This window comes from Phasianus colchicus, chromosome 4 (assembly GCF_987193195.1).
Source record: "Phasianus colchicus chromosome 4, bPhaCol1.hap1.1, whole genome shotgun sequence".
Classification (NCBI taxonomy): Eukaryota; Metazoa; Chordata; class Aves; order Galliformes; family Phasianidae; genus Phasianus; species Phasianus colchicus.
Window position 1 is genome coordinate 4,454,233 of NC_143439.1, and position 23,768 is coordinate 4,478,000.

Genomic DNA, 23,768 nt, shown 5'->3' on the forward strand with positions numbered 1-23,768 from the left:
TAGAAGAAAGGAGAGAAAAAGCAGGAGAGAAGTACAGCTTCTTGAAATGTTTCTTTGGTGACTATCCCTAGGCTTGCTGCTGCTGAAAAAGCATGGGAAAAATAAGGATTCTTATTATTTTATATCTAAGAAAAAGTCCCAAACTGAAAGCAATTAACAATAAATAATGTTGGAATTCTTAGCTTGTCAACTCCAGAACATCAACATAATTTTAGTGAAATATGAATATATGGCTAAAATCCATGGTATCCTCTGATTAGGAGCAAAATCATCATAATAAGCAGCCTATCTGTTCTCAGAAGACTGGCAGACAAGAAAAACATGCCATTGTTTTCAGCTGTACTCTATAATCCTCCATCGAATCAGCATTTACATTTCTAAGTAAAAGTGTAGAAAATCTCTTAACGCTTTCCTAGCAAGTTCAGTTGTTTCAGGTTTCCTGAAAACATTTTTCTACCTACGTAAATATTCAATTTATTTAAATTTCCTAGCATATAATCAGTCTGATTAATATACTCACTTGCAAAGTTGGTGAATTCTTTTCCATGTTTCCCCAGCTCTGCACCCAGACTTGATCATGTGACTTATCATAGTGTAGTTTCACTGGAACAGGATCTGTACTTACTGCCTGTGAGTATAATAAAATGAAAAATATTTACTCTTCATCACATGTTGAAAAGAAAAATAACAGATGACTATGACTAGACATGCATATCCTGATGTTTTCAGATTATATTTAAAAATTACATTGTCAGATGCTGAAAAAGACCTCTGATTAATTCAAAGTCACTGAATTGCTGAAACAGTGATTTTTATTCATTATGTGGTATAAAATTTGGCATCAAAAACATGTTATATTGAGGCCATTAGGAAACTGAAAAAAAATGTTTTAAATCAGAACAAAAAATGCTAACCTTCCTTCCCTAAATTCTCTCATACCATACATATCAATTTAAGATCTAAAAAATATCAATTTAAGATCTAAAAAATACTGGAAAAAAAAAAAAAAACTAAAAAGGCCACACACTAAAGTCAATGCAAGGTATTCCTACACAGCCCTGCCAAAACAATGTTACTACACTCTTTTTAACTGGATATATTCTCTTCAAGTTGGCAATATTATTAAATACATAAATGTTTTCCTTACAATTTCTACTTTTGGCAGAAGTGATCAGTACCAAGATGTTTTCCCTCTTTGAGTTCTGTATCCAAAGACTACAGACTTTTTAGGCATTTAAGGTTTACACTTTCTTTATGAGGAGAAGCACTGAAGATTCCAGAGATATGAAAAGGGAGGACAGAATATTTCAAATAGAGACATTCTGCATGAGGCAAACAATTGTAGGGATTACTTTTCTATCTTCATCATTAAGGAAGCAAAAATAAGTGGAAATTGCTTTTTAGTCTCACCATTATGGAGCTGTAAAGCACAGCTTGTTTATCAGTTTGTCAAGGAGAATACCAGCTGGCTAATTAAGTGAAGGTAATTTAAAGTAATGATGTAGATCCTCAAGATAATGCTCTAATGGCTGGCTGAGGCTGTTGATGATACTTAACTGTACTCCTGAGGTGCTGCAAGCCACAGATTCATCTGGAAAAAAAAAAAACAAAAAACAAAAAAAAAAAAAAACAAAACAAAAAAAAAAAACCCTACCATTTTTACCTTTTGAAAGTGGTAAACGAAGCCAGGTTGCTCACCAGCTCATTTAAAAACAAAGATGCCCCTTGAAAAGGCCATTTTTGTTTGATAACGCTTTCTGGTTCAAGTTAGAAGATAAGCTGTCTAAAACAACACTGGGCCACTGTCTAGTTAATTCGTTGATATGTATCAAATTTCCATTTAGCTTCCTCAAATGAAAGGTCTGACCCATGCATCATTGCTGAAAGAGCATAAGTTGTGTTCAGGAATTAGGCCATGGTACTGCTTGAAGGAGAAGAAATTGCCTGTGTAGTCAAGCATGGATAATGCAACTCCCAAGAGCGTGCTGGCAGCAGAAAGATTCTTGGAGTTTTGGAGACATGTTTTCACAGCTGTTTCTGGCTATCCAGGCTAAACAGCCACCAGCACACTCTGTACTAAATAGTGATGAGCTCTGGTTACATCAGCACGCCTTGAAATCATCCCACTTCATTTTGTACTGCACAATTACAGGTTCCTCTGTTTCAAGAATTTACAAATGAAAGAAAAGTAACTGGCTAAATCAGAAAAATCTATGCACCATTCATATTCACAGTTTGGAAACATTTATTTCAATGTAAAATATCAGCTCTAGGATCTTCTTCAAGCATTTATTTTGATAGCTATATTTATATATCAGAGAAACAATGAAACCTAAAATCTATTAGTTATACACATGCACCTGATACACACATCTTTTACATTAAGTTTTACAGTAAAAACGAATAAATGTAACGTATGCACTCATAACAGTACTTCAGACAAGAAACCGAAGTAATCAAAATCAAATCAACATCAATTTTATAAAGAAGAGAACACAGCTCCACAACTTGCAGCCTTTTCAATTACGCTTTTAGCGGTCTTTGGGGTTGTTTTATTTTGCACTTTAATGGAGTTGTTATCATTGCATCCTGCTCAGATTCAAAGTACGAATTTTTTCCCCATCTTTGCTTTTATCGTATTTTTAAAAATGTGTTGTTGCATAGAAAAGCAGTTTCTTCTTTAAGATATACAGTAGAAAAGAAATATAATGTATATAGTATCCCCTATGCTAATATGTCATATATTAAAAAAAAAAAAACGGGAGTTCAGTAACTAAAATTCTCTTATTCATAATGAACTTAGTATCTATTTTCCAAAAATAATTTGTATTTTGATGTGTTTTTTTTTTTCAATACTGAGCAGCACTGTATATTATAAAAATAGCCTGATCTGACTGAGAAGTTAAATTCCCTTCTTTGCTTCTCTAGTGTTAGTGTATGTGCATATGCTATGAGTACAGCAACATTTAATACCTAGAAAAATTCTTGCTGCCTACAGAAAACAAAACCAAAAATGAACATTCAATAATAAAGTAAAAGGAAGACAGGGCCATGTCTTCTATTAATAAAAAATGGTGAGCAAAGCATTACTTGACTGACTTGTCAGCAGATTGCAAATTTGCTTACTTCGATTCTGAAAGCAAACTGTGAATCAGCAGTTTTATTTTTTATGCTCTTCTTCTATGTATAAAAGATTGTACAGGTTTTGTGTTTTCATGATTGATTCATTTTATTTGCAACAATTTTTTTTTTTTTTTAATAAGTTTATTCTAAATATCAGCGAGGTTAAGCATAGCGCCAATCAAGTCCCACCATATTTTTCACACATCTTTCAGAAAATATATCCTAGGAAATTATTTTCAGTTTAGTAATGAATAGCAAAAATTTTGCTCTGCTACACAGTAAGTATTTTTAACATGTAAAATAACAAGAGAATTTCTCATCAATATTTGAGTATTCTAGAACCATAAAAAGCGAGAATTCCATTTCTATAAAAGGTTCTACAGATGGTATAAACATTCTGTGGATGCCTGGACATTTTAAAAGTAGTTTTAAAGCAATTCTATCCTATCTTTTGAAATGAAATTTCTTTTACTTTTGAAACTCTGAAAGTAGAAGGTAATTTAGTTTGGTGAGTTTTTTGTTTTTTGTTTTTTTTTTTCCCAATATTATCATGAAGGCTACCGAATGAAATGTCAGAAAGTATGAACACTGATGTTTGAAGTACAAAATTATAAACATTAAATTTATTTTTGTCACATTAATTTAATTTTAAAATCATGCTTTGCTGTGAATTCTTTTAAAATTTTACACTACAATATTATACATATGTGTATGTATACATGCATATATATACATTATCTTTAAAGATTTTCATTCATTTACTTACAAAAAAGGCAAGAGACATGAAGAAAATCTCTAAGTATTTTTATTAACAATTTAGAGTTCTAATACAAATCCGTTATATTTAGCTAAAGAACATCTGTTTCTTATGAATGTGATGATACTGCAAGTAATTCTGTAGATCTGACTATTTGTAATCATGTATATGATTAAAATTTGAATCAGAAGACTTAACACGGTGCCAAAAGTTCTATGTCAGAAAACCTCATGCAAATGTTCTTTTTTCAGAGAACAAGTTATTGACTAGCTTCAGACTTCCTTGCACAGGAAATAATTTTAATTAAGAAAAAGCAGAGTCCTGCTATTTAAGCACATTTCAAGAAGTTTTATATGGCCCACAACGTACTAAAAAACAAAATTAAAACCAAATGGAACAAAAAATAAACAGGCCCCAAAAGACTGTTGACAGCCCTGAGCTGAAAGCTTTTTTTTTTCTTTTTTTTTTTTTTCCACTGAAAGAGTACTAATCCTTCAGGCAGATGTCATTTGACTAGAAAGACTAAAGACTATACAGTGAAATAGTCTACTGTATGTAAAGAAAAAAATAAAGTAACATGGTAAGAACTGTAGGCAGAAAACAAATAGCAAAAATAGTTTCATTTTACCTCAAAACACAAATATTTTGAGTTTCAAACCATCTCTTCATATTCAGGAAATCTTTTAAAATGTACTGTGTTTATGGCTATTATTTGCTAGATGCATTCTTACATATCTTTGACGATTCGGTATAAATCTGGTTTAACCTCATAGTACAATGATATCACCGATAATGCATTGATGCTATCAAAAGAATTTAAGTAAGAGAGAAGACAAAGCACAGCGGTCATAGTTGACTTCTATAGTGTCAACTAAACATCAGTTCTCTTTCAACTCAATGAGACTACTGATGCTCAGGCTCTGAAACAATTGAACATCTTTAAAATCTGCCAAGATACTGGCATTTCTTTTTTTTCCAAAATGTAATGAAGAAACTCGTGTATAAATTAGACATTAACTTAAAAACTATGAATAAATACCTGTACAACTTTCTGAGACTGTACATCAACAATAAGCACTCTGTCAAGTGTAGGTTGAGTCACATAAATGAACTTGTCTTTTACATTTACAGCAGTTGCCCAAACACACCGCTGAACAGAGTCTCCATCAGCTTTGGGACAAACTTCATCCTGCATTTCAAGAGAAACAGCAAAAGTGTAAGAATCAAAACAGGTAACAATGCAATAGAAAGACAAATGACAGCTCTTTTTTTGTCTAGATATATGCTGGGTATTTTGTCCAGAAGGATACTGTGAGATATGGTACCGGCAGAATAGGAAATTAAGTTCATTAAAGAGGACTTTTCCCTCTTGAATTCTTGATGGCTGTGACCAATGACCACGTATCGTTTATGGAACAGTGTTTTCCAGAAGTAGATGATGAATTTCAATGCTAACTTTTCAGTTTCATCAACATTCTTCGCCTGCTGTGCCTCTGTGCATTTGAGAAAATACACTCCATAAGTCAAAATAAAAAATAAATCAATTTCCAGCTTTAATTGAAGGAGTTTCTTAACAGGCCATCAACAGCCTCTGCTTGTACTTGTGTTGTTCTTAAACTTCAACTAATGGAAGATCTTTCAGAAATCACATTGATGAGGAAAGGTTACTAAACTCAGGTCCTGTGGGATGGCAAATAATTAGGAGCTTCAGCAGAACTTAGACATAAATAAAAAGAGTAAGATTTATTTTGCATTACTAAAATGTCATACTTTGAAGGAAAATGTTTAAAATCTTTTTCTAATGAATGATAGGTACGGTTACAAAACAAACTTTTATTCTTAAACATTGCTAAAAGCCTTTCATTGCATAAATTGAGGTGCCAATGTAAACAAGTATGCTACTAGTATTTTGTGTAATCATCAGATAAATCATAATTTGAAATTGTCACTTCAGTTGGAAGGCTGTTTCACTGATCTCAAACTGTGCTTTATATTTACTCTAAATATGCCCTGTCATAGCTCAATTTTTATCTAAACAGATAACTAATTCAATATTGCATGACACAGTACTCTTGCTTCTTTGAAGAACAATTCCTTCAAATAATGTGTATTTAAATTCCTAACTCTATCATGTGTCATATTTTTCTGTCTTCTTTCTTAGGAACTCACTTTAGTTTAACCCATTTTTTTGGTGCTATGATTTCTACAGAGATAAGTTCAATGTATCTGCAAAATAGCACTAACTCTTGTTGGAGAAATCCAAGTCTCTGTCACAACATCATTTACAGCAGCATAAAAGCTTAATCATACTTACTGGTTCTAGAATATTGCTTACATTGTTATAAATTCTTACATTCCAATGCCAATTATTTACACCCAAACTGGAAAAAATTAAAGTGAAAAGAAAACTATGTTTTGACAGTGAAAAATAGTCACCTAAATTCTCACATCTGCAAAAAATGTTTTTCCCAGCATTAATTGGTTTTGGTAGTAATTTTTCCCTTGTTATTCAAACTGACATTTATCTGGATACTCCAGAAATAGGTTCAATCAATGGAACTCAAATCTTGCTTTTGAAAAGTTAACAGTTATCTGATTAGACAGTTCAGATTTCTTTAACTCTAAGTCTCTATATTAATTTCCCCAGTGGTTGAGTTAAAATAATTTCTCCTTAAAATCTAAGCATAAAACCAACATTTTCTTCTTCTAATTAAAGTATGAGCAATTTACTTTTTCCTAGTTTATTCTCTCTGAAAAAGCTAAAATCTGATAAAATATTAATTTATTTCATTGTCTTTTTTTCTCCCGAGCCTTTTTAATCAAAATGTTACTCGCCCAGAATCAAGCCAGCAGATGGAGGAAAATAAATCCTCAAAGAAAGTTTTTCAGAGTAGACTGGGACAACAAATCCTCAGGAGAAAACACATGCTTGCAGATTTATATGTTCTAATTCCTTGTCTATAAATCTAGACTTACTGCACAAGAGTCAGTATTTTAACAAGAATTTGAGTCATGATCTTTGAACAGTATAGTAAAAAGTTTACCCATGCTTCATCAGCTAATGACATCAACAGTTCAGAAGAGTGCATGTGTTAAGACTTAAATTTATGTATCACCTATTCCACATTAACTTACAACAATAAATTGTACATGGCAAGTATAACTATTATTCAATTATTTAAAGAAATCGGCCTCAGGACCTTTTTGTCTTTTGCTGTCTTTTATTTTCCCTCTTCTAATCTTGCACTTAGTATGCTTCCTGCTAAACTGTTGCTAAAGTGTAATCAAAATAAATTTCTATGTACTAACTAAGATGTTTTAATTTCATGTCTGTTGGTAACTTTGTTCTGCTATGTTGTTACATTTTCAAAATCAATTATTATAAAATTTTGATTCCATCTTCCACACATATTCAACTTCAGACATTAAAAGTTTCAGTTTATTGAAATGTGGCCTTTATGTTCTATTTCTCTGAATAAACAAGAAGTCAGGGTATTTTCCAATTGATTTTAAAGACATTTTAAAGTTTCTTTCTCTTCCTCCCCAGAAATAGGGATTCACTGGGAGAAGAGAAGGGAAGCATCTTTTCACAAAATAAGAATTTAAAGGATAAAATTAATTTTCAGAAAATAAATAGAGGTTGCATATTAATGAGGAAAATGACCCATACACAACAGGATGACAAGACACTTGACAGCTGAAAGACTGTACTTGGAGCATGTTTAGAGGGATCTATTTGATACTAGGCTAAACAGCTGTCAAAGCAGATAACCTGTGTAAGAAAATGGAAATATGTCTATTTCCATCCCTATTGTCAATATAAGCACAATAAAACTCAACTTTTATTTGGTACTTATTGACAAAATTCCAGTAATTTAAATAATTCTGGGAAGGACTGGAGGAAGCTCTTTAGAACTTCCTGGGAATTATGATGGTCCTACAAGGCATCAAGTCTTTTCCTTCACTTTAAACACAGTAAAAGCCTAATTTATTCCCATGTTAGACACACGCTAAAGCACTTCACCGTACTGATACACAGTTGCATAAGAGGCAATTAAATATTCGGATAAGAGTTCTCAAGTATATTATTATTGAGAAATTATATTTACTTTTAGCAAAATTAGCATACCTAAATAAGTGGTTGGTTAACTATTACACCATTCATCCACAATACAGTGTGAAGCTAGGCAGAAACACCAACTTCTTTTAAAGGAGCTCAGCTAAGTGTAACTCTATTTTGTTGAGAAGTAAACAGGAAGGCAGAGGAAGAACATTGCAGTATTGTGTGTATATCACCTGATGAACCTAAACTGCACTACAAAATTTATGTATGGTCCTAGACTTCAGCAAATATTTGTCAGTGAAACTGATCTACTGGGGTTTTACTAATCACATGAACATGTAATTGAGAAAAGTGTGAAAAAATGGAAAAATGATTTCCTGTAGGCATTTCTTAAGAGGCAAACAATGGAGATTTTATTAGCAACAGACAGAATAGATATGAAAGGCTGAATAAAGCGATCTAAAAATAAACTAGCACCTCTAATTAGTTAAAGTTGTATGACAGTCAAAGAGAATTAATAGTGAACAATCTACAACATGGGCTCTTATAACTAAATGAACTTGATAAAAATCTGACCTTGGGATAAAACTGAACTATTTTGTTATCTTTACTTAGAAAAACAAAAAACCAACAACAGATTTTCCAAAGAGAGTGAAGAAAAGAAGATATTCTGCAAAGGAAGCAATAGTTATCTAAATCCTCACAGTCAACAAGGTTTTTCAGTAATGTATTATTATATATAGTAATATTAGCAGCACATGCAGGGAATTCTTTTAAATTCAGATTTTCATCTCTCTTTTTTTTTACTTTTAATGGAAAACAATAATTTTCCTTTTTTCTTTTACATTATGCAGATCTATGAATATAAAAATCTAAGGATATATATTTCAAACATTTCTGCAAGAATAAGAGGCCTTGCAACTTTTGTAACACACGAAGGAAAAAGTTTCTGGTGTTCAGAAAAATAAGTGGAAATATTATTGAAATTAATGGGCGCAATGTATGCATGCAAACACAAAGTTTTACTTCTGGCTATACGTTTACCATAGATACCCACAAACCAGATATTCAAAATACAAACCTACATCTACTTAAAAAGGAAAGCTGCCTAGTAGTCTACTTTCCTGGTCTTTTTTATAGCAATAGAAGGGGGAATCAATTGCTATGTTAATTTATGTTTGAAAATAGCAAAAATGGAAAGAAGTCTTACTGTCCATCCTGATTATTACCACATTTCAATAAAAATACACTTACTCTCTGGGCTGCACTTCAGACCAATAAAATCCTAACAGACTTCTTAAATAATCAGCTTTTGAATTCAACAGCCATAAAAAAGCTCTTTGGCTTTTTTTTTTTTTTTTTTTTTTTTGGCTATGTCAACCTGATTTCACTTTAACTGCATAAACCAAGGTATGATTAGCAGTTCAAAGTATAATTATTCACACTAAAATAAATCTTGCTGTTGAATACAGCAGTCTTTGACATCAATAATGAAAACTGAAGAGGCAAAAGCCATTCAGACAGCTCTGTTGCTATTTCAGTGTTTTAGGTATTAGCAAAAGAAACGGTACAGTTATGGGTTATTACACACTTTTTTTTTTCTCATTTGAAGGTCATTCATTCAAATCCAAATGATGAGAAAAAGCGAATACAGTGACTGGTCCCAAGTTCCTTTGAGAATGTGTATCATGTCAGTTAATGATTTGATTTAGCAGGGAAGGAATAAACAGCAAAAAAACAAATAGAAATGGAAAATACTTTCATATAGTAATACATATGGAAACACTTCATAAATGCACAGTTTGACGAAATCAGGTATAAAGTTATTGAAACTATACAAACTGTAAGTGGGAGTCAAAGCGTCAATCGTCCCTACTAACTCCAGTGGAGCTCTAAGCATTTTCATTAGGATAGGAAGTTGCCTTATGATAACCAGCAGTTTAATAGAGACATCAAAATACTTGATTGAATGATATAAACATCCAGTGGAGGAAAAGAAACCATTAACAACAGTGACTAGTGTCACTTTTTTTAACAAAGAGAATGTGATTCATAGAAATCTACATAAATGCACGTAAAAAGAGATGGGATGGAGGGAAATAAAGACAAGAAAATAGAGAAGATAGAGAGCTGTTAAGGAAAAATTACGGGAGAAAAGAAGAGAGAGAGAAAGAGAGAGGGAGAGAGAAGAGAGAGAAAGTGAGAGAAAGAAGAAGAGTATGAAAAAGCAGAGGGAAAATATTCAATCTAAAAGAGAAACTGAAAATTTGAATTTGACCAAAGACATAGCAAATTTTGAGTCCAACATATTAATTGGGAAGACATGTCTGAATTTATTAAACAGGCAACATGAAGCTAGCATTTCTTAATTATAAGAAAACTACACTTGAAAAAATACTACCTGGAAATTAAAAACAAGTTAAAAAATAAAAATAAAAAACAACTTGCCTGAAAACCGAGGAGTTTTTCACTAGGCTTAATATGTCTCTGAAATTCACATTCCACTGGTTGTATTACTTTGATTCCATCTTCATAAAAAACATAAAACATGTTCCCAATTCCCAGACCTTAGGAATAAAAACACATTGAAATGTACAAAATTAAATAATCACACAATGCCCTGGCATTGAATTAAAACTCTCATCATATTACTGGCATCAGATCAGTTTGTTAATATGTATAGTGCTAACACAACCAGTCCTCTGGGATCTTCTTCTGTAAAACTGAAAAATCCCTCTTATGTTATTCAGAATTTTGCATAATTTTCTCCACTGGCAAGAAGGTGTCTTTATGAATACAGGGCTAGAAACACAAGCTATAGTTTGACAGCTGCAGTAATGAAAATCATCTTGTGAAATCATTTACACTGAAACCAAATTCACCATATATTCGTATTTTTCCTTTTCTGAGAAAAGAGTTAAAATAATTTCAGTATCACATCGAAAGTTCTGAATCTTTCTTATAATTCTTTGTTATATTTGACAGTTCTTTCACTTAGAAAAGGATTTATTATTATTATTATTTTTAGCACAAATTCAGTCAAAGTTTGAAGTGTTACGAAGAACTAATTAATCCTACTGCACTGTTGTGGAATGAGGCATGATGTAATGTTTTGTAGACAAGGCTGAAAGCAGACCATGAACATGACCACAAACAAAAGCTTTCTTCTTAGTCTACCATGTGTTAATTAAGATGATTATTGCTGATTTGCTATGTGGATGTGATGGTAGATGATCAGTTGATATTTGCAGAATTCTATGAAGAAGAAACTCACCGTACTTAAAAAATTACATTATAATAAACTCGGTCAGCTTAATCTGTGTGCTACAGTGATATAAATGTAGATTTCTATTGGGTGCAGGATCTAAACTCCCTTTTGGCTTAACAACATTTGATGTAAGATCATGAGAATAAAACCCAGGAAAAAAATATATTTGAGCCTGATTCTTTGCTTATTCTGAATTCCAAAGGGAAAATTACGTTAACAGGAAAGGAAAATATCTCAATATCAAATAAAATAATGAGAACGTTAAGGGTGGGAAAAGTTTGTATATATGTTCATATATGATATAGGTGTACGCATGTAAGTACATATACACAGATTAACAGCCACATTAGAAATCAGACAGATACTGAAGTCATTTGAAAGTCAAGATGATGCACAAGGCAGTCAGACTATGCCTAGAAACAGCAAGTTAGATTATCTTTGAAAAATCTTACTGAATCATTCCCACTTCTAGCCAAATTTTTCTAAAATAGAGGGACAGTCTCAAAGCAGTTTTCCTAACTTTCCATCAAATACATCTCTTAATAGGACAGAAAGAACCAGGAGAGGGGGTTGTCTATAGTGCATTAGGTGTAGCACAGAAACAGGCTCATGTCCAAAGAAAACTTGACCTCCTGTTTTTTTCTTGAGCACAGACAATATCTCGAGAATATTGCACTTGGTGCAATGTACTCAGTTCGGTTTATGAGATACTTCTATATGCCTTTGCAGGCAAAAAATATAGTCTAAGTGATAAAAGTTGTCAAAATCTTTCTTTAGAAAATGACTGACATTGTGTCATAAAAGAACAACTAGAATTGTAGATACGTCTGAAGTTAGGCTATCTTTCCTAGTGAATAGTAAAGATCAATACCTTACTGTATCTTTATGATAAACATGTGTAGCTAGTCAGGGACAAAATAAGGTTTTCCCTTCTCTCCTCATTGCCCAAAGTGGGTTATAGTTATTAGTAGAATGTGAGGAGGAAAAGTCCAAAATGATAGAGATTTAATAAACTGACCCTGAAAAATTCTACATCAGTTGCCAGACCACAAGTCAGGCAAAATAACACAACCCAAAGTTTTATGACTGTATTTTACTTTTATATCCAGTTGACAATAATCACCAAACTCTTACTCAAAGTCAGAGAAGGAGACACAATAAGTAATGTCCTCTCTCCTCAGTTAGGGCAGAAATAAGAAACTTTTACCTGTGGATCCAATGAAATAATCCTCACACTTGTTATGACCTTAAACATTTCCTTTAAGTTTCTGTCTGTAAATATCTATATAAATCTCACTTAGGCAAATTTCTTCTTTATAACTAAAGGAGCTGCTCCTCTGAAGACATCTGATGCAATTTTGCAGCTCTTCTACCCTTCCTCCCCAGCAAAACCAAGCACTTTTATATTACAGTTTCTGTGCCAGAAGCAACAACAATAAATTTGAGTGCATTTACTACAATTAGACAAATCTGAATCTACACTTGAAACTAAACTGTTTTGGAAAAAAAATATATATATAGTGGCTTTGGATTTGTTTGTATATATGTTAATATACTGATATAATTATGCTTGTGTATTATTGTATTACATCCTAATGTATCTTCAAGTTCCCTTCAGATTTTCTTATATACACTCTTTTCTGGTTCTGTTCAAGAGAACTCTTTGATGGATACCTGCCAAGTAAGCAGAGGGAATACCACACATTTTAAAAATTTATGATAATTGCATCTGGTTGTTTATCAGTGCAACTGATTGAAATTGAACACATCATCTGCAGTCTGCAAGGCCAACAGAGCAAGAGGGTCATAGCTCAACTCCACTGTAATCAGGCAACCCTCCAAAGAACTGGTAAAACAGTATCATATATTAAAAAAACCCTTGTTCATGTTTTTAGACACATCGATAAATGCAGTTTACTGTGTAATTATGCAAAACAAATTTCAATATTTGGAATCTTTAATTTAAAATACATATTTAAGAAACAACAAGAAATATCATTTTTAGTGCTAGTTCATAGCAAAACCTGGTCCTCTGATTAGTATTACCAATATTCCACTGAAAATACTTGAAACATTTCCTGTTACTGAAATACATGAATTCTTGAATTGAGACTGAAGATCTGGTTGCTTAGAGAAAAGATATGACAATTCATGACAACACTTACATTTGATATTTTTCCATGGTGATACATTTTTCTCAACGTATGTCAGAAAAGATTTCATATATATATATATATATATACACACACACAGATATATATACACATAAAAATTAATACCTATTTTAGCTTTCCATGCTTTCAATGCTATTAAGACTTGATACTGTCTGTGTATTTATATTTATCCTTCCAAAACAAATCACAAACTTTCATTCTCCACTTCAATACTCAGAAATCCTTCCTGAGTGTATATATATATAAAGAATAACATGCCTTGTCTCATTAAGAAACAGGAGAAGCCTTGATTTTAGCAAAAAATATTTAAAATTATGATTTGAAGAAATAAGAATGATTCAGACAAGAAAACCAAGCTCAACAATATATAGCCAGATTTGTTGGAAGATTTATCATATTAGCAAACAAAAGGCTACATTTTAAAACTGAATTTTTTGTTATCACTCTTTGAGCAATTCTCTAAAATGTTTAATCAGTTTATTTTCTCCTCCCTCCTCAAAGGGGGAGGCAATTCACAAAGGTACACATACATTCAAAGGATTATTTTCCACTACATTTTTTTCTTGAAACCAAATTCCCTCAAATATTGCTTAGACAGAAAAAGGTAATTACTGTAACTATAGTCTATGAACAACAAGAACAACAACAACAAAAAATAACCACACAAAAAAACCACAAGCAACATTAGAAGATCACTCCACTGCAATACAGAAAAATATGAAAAAAATATATTAGTACCTTGCTCTCGCCACAATATATTTGCAACTGCAGCATGAAAGAGAAACAAAGAGCAGAAAAGACAAATGAACAAGAAAAAAAACCAACAACACAAAATGATAAATCACTTCTGAAATAATTAGGATGCTTTAACCTCTGATTCACTAAAATCTGCAAATCAATGGAAACAGTGGATTAAGAATAAGATGAAATAAAGTTTTCTATGTCTAGCATTAAAGTAAAAAAACAAAATGACTGAAGTTAAAATGAATCTCATCCCTTCCCATCCTCCCCTCTGCCACCCAAATTAACTCAATTAGCCTTCAACTGTGTGTTTCATGATTCACTATTAAAACACATAAAACACATGGAATTACACACACATGTATTATGCACATTAACTAGAGGTGACATAATTTTTGTCCTTTCCTTTAAGCACAACTGAATGCTGAGATTCATTTCAGAACATAGTTATGAGAGAAGCATGCAAAACCAACATGCATATAGAATGCTCTTCTGTACTGCTGTAGCATGTCTATGCCACTGCAGATGAATTGGTGTATGATATTTGAGTATCTATTTTCAAAAGAACACGACTGGAAGGGAATACAGGCTGGTATGGCAAGTATGTGTTTAATATTTGGTTTCCATGAAAATGTGAGTTGCATTTTATCATCTTGTTTAGTGTTCAGATTTTAGACCTTCAAGATCAATGAAAACTAATTATGCTAATTTACTACTCTGTAGCTTTTTCTGCCTGAGGAGAAAAAGAAGGATTAAATTGTGAAAATTTTAAATCTTTATAGTTCAGCATAATGTGGAACGTATTGTTTAAAATGCCACACACATGCACACACACACAAAAAGAAGTGTTTTATAATATAGTAGTCTTAAGAAATAAAGAAAATTTTAAAGGACAGAAATACAGCACAGAGAACACATCACTTAATAGGCAACAAAACTGTGATGTTCATTGAAACACAATGTCACATTAATGCAAATTAAAAGGAAAAGGTCGGAAAAATTACTGAAAGAGGTATTATTAGAAACAATGTTGGTTGCTTAAGCCTGAGGATACACACAAGAATCATAGTTATGTCTGACAAGCCCCAAATACTGTAGTTTTTCCCCCAGCATTTTTTACTGGGCGCTATTGAAGTCAGGACTTTATCCTTGACAGACTTTCTGCCCTGTGCAGCGCAGCATTTCTCTCATTCTCATGCTCTGCCAGAATAGACAGATCACCAAATGGATGGAGAGGCCCTTGGAGAAAGTTTCAGTCTACTTTCTTAAAAGCACATAGTTCAAAGTCTTGGGTAACAGTCATTAGGCTTTCTTTTTTTTTTTTTTTTTTTTCTCTGACTCTCCTATTTTTCAACTGACTGCTGATTTTGTTTCATTAATTGTCTCAACAGAACTACTTCATTATGTGACCTTAGACATGGTATTTAAACTGTGTCACTCAGCTACCTCTTAATATAGTTAATTGATGATTACTTTTTAACCTTAGTGTGTTAAGCGTACAAATGAAAGACCCCTATATAAGTAGAAAGTAGCAATGAAATGAAGAAGTGCTAGAATAAAATTTTTCACATTTCCACCAAAGAACGTAAGTACCTCTCTTTCAAAATGCTTAGCCTGCATTCTGTTTATTATCTTTAAAACAGCTTAATTATCTGACTTAATAGTGCTAGGTGTACATTATTTTCAAATGTAATTGTTGCCTCGAGTCACTAGGATCCAATAAACTTCCAAAGGACAATATTAATGCAGCATGCCATCTTGTCTCCAATTCAGGCTGAGTAGTACCTCCTTTACATCATGAGGTAGAATTTCTGTTGGTTGAATTGCTGCTAGAGTCAAAATGGGACAACGTATTTAAAATTTATTTCTCAATCACCTACTTTTACACTTGCTCTTCTGATTTCAGACCGTAAATTTCAGAAGATCATAACTTTGAATAAAGTATTGACTACAAAAGCTGAGTATGCATCCTCTACAAATCCAACTTCTCCAAATGAAATTTCATAGTGACTATCTTACAAGCACTACTATGGCTGCCAAATTTAGATCATTCAATGTATTTAGCTCCACATGTATTTTGGAACCCCCGTCTTCTTCCCTGTATACCAGTATCAATATTCAGATGATGGTTCCATTTTTTTTTTCTTGGAAATCTTATATATGTGTATTGTTGTTGTTGCTGATTCTGAAATAAAGCAAATTAATTTCCCCAGGGAAAGCAAAAAGATTTTCTTTAAAATTAGTTTTCTCTTCACAATTTGAGGAAATAACCATGTAATTAATGTCATTTGATGTTCTATAAGTTTAGCCATTAACACCCACCTTTTATCAGTCTTTTTTTTATACATTCATGTTAATACAAAATTATATGTATGAGGTTCTGAGCTAGATGATGAAAAACAGCAGTTAAAGGGGATTAAAAGTCTTAAAAAGACTGGCTTATACATTTTAAAATAAACAAATTAGCCAGAAGAAAAATGAGACATTTCAGAATACAACATAAAATTACAAATGCCTGCTATCACTTTACCTAATAAAGGTCAAGAAATCTTAGTTTTTAAATTGCCTATTACTTATATTCATGAAAGATCTCCAGCCTTGAGACAAAGACTGCAGTGCTGGTCCAGACACAACCCCTGTAGATGCTGATTATGTTAAGGAATATACTGTTTTCCTTTTTCTAAGGTTAAACAAAAATCAGCATCTTCAGCCACATCCAATACTCAATTATCACACATACTTACAAACCTTAAAATTTACATATCCCTGTAAAACCTTCTCAATTTAAGACAGAACACCACCGTCTGCTCTTGTGCCCTATTACCCTAATTTGTTAAAAGAAACATATTCAAACAACATACAACTATGAAATATTATCAAGGATATATTTGCAGCCTAGCAGAAGACGGTGCATTTGAAGACTATGAGCAAGCCATAGCTTCTGTGTTGGGCCTAGTATTTGAAGCCTTGAGAATTTCATGCGTTAGCACGTGTAGTGGCTGAAACAGAATATGCTGCAGCACCCTATGACAGGCACTGGTGAGTGCTATGACAGAGCAGGCTGTCTTCAGTCTCCCAGGAGAAGACATTTGGTTCTGTTTGTGAAGCAAGGTAAAAGCCAACATGCTATGAGAGAGAGAGAGGAACTCTCCATAGGCAAGTTCTGTGCACCTTACTTTGGAGTAGAACTGATGCTAGATGAATGCAGAGTAGCCAGCAATTAAAGGAACGTAAGGTATACTATATATCTCTATCTATATTTACACCACATTAAAATATATATGTGTGTAAATAGTTTTTATTCTATTTTATCGATATATCTATTTTAATACACCACTCACAGGCCCTTCATATTAGTATTTATATTTTTTTTTACTTATTTTTTAATTACTTTAGTATACGCTAGCATCACTTGCTTCAATGGTCACTACCTAAGAAAATGCTCAGTGATCTTTTAAATCTATGGTTTATTTTTTAAAAAATTAAAAATTGCCATTCTTGTGTATTTACTTTACGATCTACAGTTAAACAACTTGGTCTTCATTTTTCTTCTCCCAGCATTATATATTCTGAAAGCTAAATAAAAACATTTTCATTAATTGTCACTTAGGCAAAATGGATATCAACTAAACCTTAACACCTGACTTATTTCCTAGCTCATCATGATAAATAAGCAGTGCAGTTCAAAATGGCCTTTGGAATGGGGAAAGACAGAATTATATGTCATATATTATTCCAATAAACAGAAAAAAATAAACTCATCTTCCAAAATATGGATTCCGAGTCATTTACTTTTATTCCACATTCGTCTCATCCAAATATAAGCTTTGCATTTAAAATACTGTTATACCTTTAAATGTTTAAAAAAGCAACTTCAAGATGTTTGAAGGGATGTGCTCTGCATACTTCACTGATAGCCAATACTAATGGCACTGACAAATAACCTGCTTAATCCTAGATCCATCAAAAGAAGAAGTAACCTGTTATATTCCCCTTTTTCTTATTCTCTTACTTTAACCTGTTATACAGTAAAGCCATGTCTGGCAGCTGAACCACGCAAATTTATTACTATCTTCATTTTTAAAATAATAGTGCTAAAATTGTAGAGTAGGTTAAGGTGATCCACCTTTTTTTCACCATCCACTGTCAAGCAGAATGAAAACATTTATGAATTATCTGCTTTTAATTTTATTCTTACTTGTTGTGAAATTCAGATTTGATGGGTTTATAAACAAAAATGTGAAATGTAAATTAACACATTTTTTCAGAGTTATCTACTGCTTGCATCAACTATTATTAATGTAAATATGTCAATACAAATTATTTGAAGTTCCATTTTGTTCTCCTGAACAATGCATTTAAATTTCAGCTCAGGTTGGGCAAATATAATAACCAAACATTTTTATGAATTCTAAACTCACATTTGTCAGTTCAAAGGCAAAGATGGACACTTGGCTTTTGGTAAAATGTGAACTTCAGTCTTAGATGGAGATTTTTACATTCAGCTGATTTAATAGACTTAATTTTAGATTGGGTACTCATATAGGACAGAATATTTATTTGTTTATACATCTCTATTTTAATATACACTCTTACAGGAGAGTAAATACTCAAATCTTTCAATAAATGATATTATATGGATTGGTATGATTAGGAGGAATTTGCTCCTTACGTCCAATGTTAATTTTTCTCTAATTTATTTTCTAAAGGAATTCCTTTCTGGTAGCACATTAACTCAATAGAGACTACAATAAAAGGAAGAAAAAATGTTCCATGAGCTGAATTTCTGCCCCATACTTGCAAGCTTGAAATAAAGTCTTAGTCTATGACGCATTCAACAAGTATAACCTTGTTTAGCACTGCCAGAAAATAAAATGCCAGCATAAATTATCTCTGAGAAAATTAGGTTAATAGGTATCATTCAGTATAAGATGTGACAGGAAAATTCTATTAAAGTTGCATAAAGCCTTTCAGAGAGAATTTAGGCCATAAATCACAGTCAAAAGGCTTTTAGTCTCATTCTGAGTTTTAGAAAGTTGAGATGCCTAGTTGCTTATGATGACCATAAAACACCATAGCACCACAAGACAATGGCATACACATCACATAAACTCTTGCTAGGTGTTAGGACAATGACATTACATAAAAAAGGCAATGCGATAAAAGCAGATCTACTTAATGACAAGGCAAAAATATATTATTTTGTAAATACAGCACCAAGACACAGCGCATGAGACAAATAATTTTTACACTCTGCGTGACTTGATGAAAGGATTTGCAGAACTTGTTTGGCAATTTAGTGGGAACAAGTGGTCTAACTGAATAATACAAGATCCTGTGATTGATGACCAAGAGTAAAACTTCATGAATATTAAAGCATCATCGAGTAATATCAAGTTGCTGAAAATGCCTTAACAACATTACTTGACAATATTTTTATTAAGACAACTATCTCAAGATGCATGTGCTTGTCTCAGTAAAATTTAGAATAAATCTTAAGGAGTAAGCTAAACTATATTTTGGAAAACAAGATTTTGGAAGACATCAAGATAAATGAAAATAGTTCAACTAACAACATAAAAAAGAATGACAATTTTTTATATTTTTTTTAGCTTTAAAAAGCTTTTTTAGCTTTCATGATCCATGATTCAAGTTTGATAGGATTATGCTAAAGCAAAATGTAGAGGAAATCTAAGCCAAACTAATGCACCTGACAAAGTCAGGGAGAAAGAAAATAAATAAAAGGATTTTTCAAGCTACTCCAGTTAAAAATATTTTACAAGGATGGAAGATAAGACTTTTATGTACCTGAAAAATCACTCTTGTAAACATTCCCTTCCCTTGGATGATCTGTTTTTTGCTTTTGGGGGTTTTTTTGTTTGTTTTGTTTTGTTTTTCTCTGTACTGTCATAGTTTTTTTCTTTAGAACACTAGATTAAATTCATGTACTCTATTCCGGCAATGTAATTAATCTGAATTAATCCCAAGTGAGGATCATTTTTTCTCCCTATCTCTTTTCAAGCTCGGGAAATGGTATTTATATTTATATTCCATAGCCATGCACTATATTCCCTATTCATCTATTACTTTGAATAAAATATGAAATACATTCTAATGGTCCAAATACTTCCTAAATACAGCCTAAATACAAAAACAAAGAAACAGAAAAAAACCAGCAGATGGAAGCTGCCATTTGTTGCAGTTTCTTCCACCTCTCTTTGCAGTTATTGTTGCGATCTGTATCAACAAAAAGGCAGTAACAAACTGCCCAGTCTACCTTCTTCAATATATTATTAAGTTATACTGTCAAATTATCTGCTCTATATTTTCATTCTTTGAGTATCCCCAGAGTGTTTCAGTAAGAGTATATTGAAAACCTTTATTTGCCTTGCGGCTTCAACAAATTGGGTGGATCCAACCTGCATTTGTGACTATCAAATTAAGGCGCTGGCATAAATCAGCACTGCAGCTGTCAAGAATTTGTGCATTCTCACTTTATACTGTTAAATTCAGTTGTATGGTGAAGAAAGCTGTCCGTTAATAAAAGAATTGAGGGTTCTTTAACGTGCACTTGCATACGCTGCAAGCTAGAAAATGAAAAGCCAGCTTTATCAGTTAATGCATAGGTGCTTAGTATTAGAATAAAGATCCCACTTACAAAAGAAAGAAATAGTTTTTAAATAATGATAATAAAAAAGCAGTCTTAGTTACACTTAACTTCTAATTTTTCTAGCAGAAATTGTTCCAGTAGCTTCGTATTCCTTTACACCAATGCAGAAGTGAAGGCCCTGGATAGTTATCACAAATGGCTGCTAGAGGTAGAAGAAACACAATCCTGATTCCAGAGCTACTCAGGTTTCAATTGTACTGTTATAAACCAGATTTTGTTAGTGTTCTCTTGGCAATATTATTCCATAAATGTTTTTATCTTATATTTGCGTTGAAGAAGGATGGTAATTGAAAACAGGAGGTTGATTAAATACTTTACACCCTACAAAGCAACAAGAGAGGGAAAATCACATATACTCAAGATAAATAGTATTTAAAAACTGGCATAAAAGTAATTCCTAAATCAGTTTCCAGGTGGTGTTTGGCCTGCTGCTAGGAATTTTGAACAAATTTTGAAGTATATTACTATGTTCAAGCAGAGCACTACTACATGTTCCTATACTGCTCCCCTTCCGTTCCTCCCAACTCTCTGAAACATCATGATTCAGGTAGCTGCAGCCTAGTTAGACTGGATTGTATGTCCTAGACAAAAGAATAGACAACGCTCCCACAGAATTCAATTCAGTCAGAAATTAAAGGAAGAAAATATAATTACAGGCTAGCTACTATGTTCTAATGGAAACCAGGTCTTGTCAAACAAATATGATTATATTCTCTGATGCAATTACAATTTTAGAAACATAAAAGTTCAATAGATGTAAATCAGGATTTTGCTAAACAACTAATTTGTTACCACAATTTTCTGATTACATATTAGAGTTATACAATGGTAGTAATGTACACATTAATTGTATTAAAAACTGGCAATCTGATTGACCTGAAAAAGTAGTTTTTACTGTTATAATATTATTAAATATTAGTAAATGTACATAAATTTCTGCTGATGATACTAAGAAAAAACAGAAGGAATGAGTGGATTTAGAATTCAAACATTACAATGTATGTATTTCTTCATCTACAACAATAAATAAATTTTAAAAATCCATTTGTTTTTGCAAACAGCCTTACCTACTTTTAAGAAAATTTTATCAAAACTAATATCTACAAGCCAAAAAGACACTCCAACTCCTACGATAACTTTTTTTTTCATGAGAAACTTCTACTTTGTGTGTGAGATAAACATTAATCAATACTTAATGATGGTACAATCACAGGGCAAGAATAGTTAAGCAGTCATTAATTCATTGGGACGAAAAGAAAGAAACGAAAGGAAGAACTGAATTCAAAAGGGAAAATAAACACAGCTCTGCAGTAGTGAAACTGATCTGTTAGTAGAGCAAATTAGCAAGAGAAATAGGAGACTCCCCATCTCTGCATCTTTAACTCAGGCCTAATTGCACTTCGGGGCTTTAGGCAAACAAAGGGTTAAACCTGTATTTAGGAGTAACAATTTGTAATTTAATGTCTTGTTAAATTGAGAAGATAGATAAAATGGTTCTGTTGTGAATCCATGAAATACCTCTTCTGAAAAACTGAACTACAGCGGAAAGAAACTAGAACAATGAAACCAAAACCAGATTTTAAACTATTATTTGTATAACAAATGTAATTATACCAGATACTCCTTTCAACATAGATGAGTTCTTGCAGGTGTTTGTAGAGGAGCTTGACAACTGAGAAGACTGTTGTCTTCAGTGAGATTTAGACCAGGTTGGTGACTCTTAAAACGTTTTTACCAGATACATCAATGGTCATCCAGGTATCAACCAGCTCAATTAGATCATTCCTAGTGGTTTTTACTGCAGATTTGAGTTAAAATGGAATTCAAAAAAAAATCTTTAGAGAATTAAAACAGAGTAGATCATGCATTTAGTAAATTTTTAGATGCTTTTGTTGTAGGAATGGGATGTAAAGATTCATTTATGGTGTATGCTGTATTGTTCTTGTCGACTATAAAATTCATGATACATTAAAATGCACACTGTGAAAAGCAGTTTAATAGAATCAGTAAAGAAGATCCCAGAAAAATAGAAGTAATTATTTTCTTTATGAAACCAATTTGCAAATTACTATAAAAATATGAATATCTAGTGGTAAAATCTGACAGACTGCTTTACGCTTTTATAAAATGCTGTAATGATAATAAAGTTTCTGGCTACAGTAAAGCATTTTCACGAAACATTTGCTTTCAGCTTAAGATCAAGTTTTCACAGGTTAAAATATCATCTTTGAGAGAGATTACAAAATCCTAACATTTCTCAGGAAAGAGGAAGGGAGAGCTAAGATCACATGATAAAACACATGCACACCAGCAAGAAGGATAACAAGAGAATTGAACTTGTACATCTCTGAAAGAAGGCTTAATGGAACCTAATAGCAGTCATCCAACATCTGCAGAGGTTTGCAAAACAACAGAACCAGACTCTTTTTGTAACAGGTTCTACACTGATCGGTATCATTGTAAAAAAACAGGCTTTCAAACACACAGGCCCTTCTTCAGGTTCTATACAGAAACAGAATACCTCAAAGCCTGAAAAATAATGACTACTGGGAGTTTAATTGCATGGCATTTACACACTTAGACTTGAGAAACAGAGTAACTACTAGAGATGACAAGAATGATATGAGAGTAACTAGAAAGATCTATCCTAAATTATTTCACAATATATTCTGTTTTGACGTATAATCCTTCCTTTGATTGCACTGTATCTTTTCATTTGGCTACTATCACACACACTTTCCACAGTACAGTAAAGGTTTGCCCTTTGTTTTTGTTTCTTTAGAATATATAAGATACATACATGCATTAAATATGTATGTAACTAATGCTATCAATTTGAAATCCTAACAATCTGAAAACATTTTCAGACACACAGGTGAAAAGTATCTTTTGTTTGTTATTTAACAGTCTACTTATTTGTAATGCACTTTAATTCAAATAGAGGTACTGGCACATGCAAGATTTTCTTTTAG

At 32.4% G+C, this 23,768-nt stretch overlaps 1 protein-coding gene across 7 annotated transcripts in view; it reads right to left on the bottom strand.

Moving 5' to 3' along the window:
* Positions 1-23,768, bottom strand: part of FSTL5 (follistatin like 5) — a 245,214-nt gene that overhangs the window by 18,462 nt on the left and 202,984 nt on the right. For all 7 annotated transcript variants that reach the window (XM_090138465.1, XM_090138464.1, XM_090138468.1 and 4 more), the window contains 4 exons: positions 14,124-14,150; positions 10,392-10,510; positions 4,920-5,069; positions 521-628 (listed from right to left, as the gene is read on the bottom strand). In XM_090138465.1, the coding sequence (XP_089994591.1) occupies positions 521-628; positions 4,920-5,069; positions 10,392-10,510; positions 14,124-14,150 (404 nt within the window). The remainder of the gene's footprint in view (positions 1-520; positions 629-4,919; positions 5,070-10,391; positions 10,511-14,123; positions 14,151-23,768) is intronic.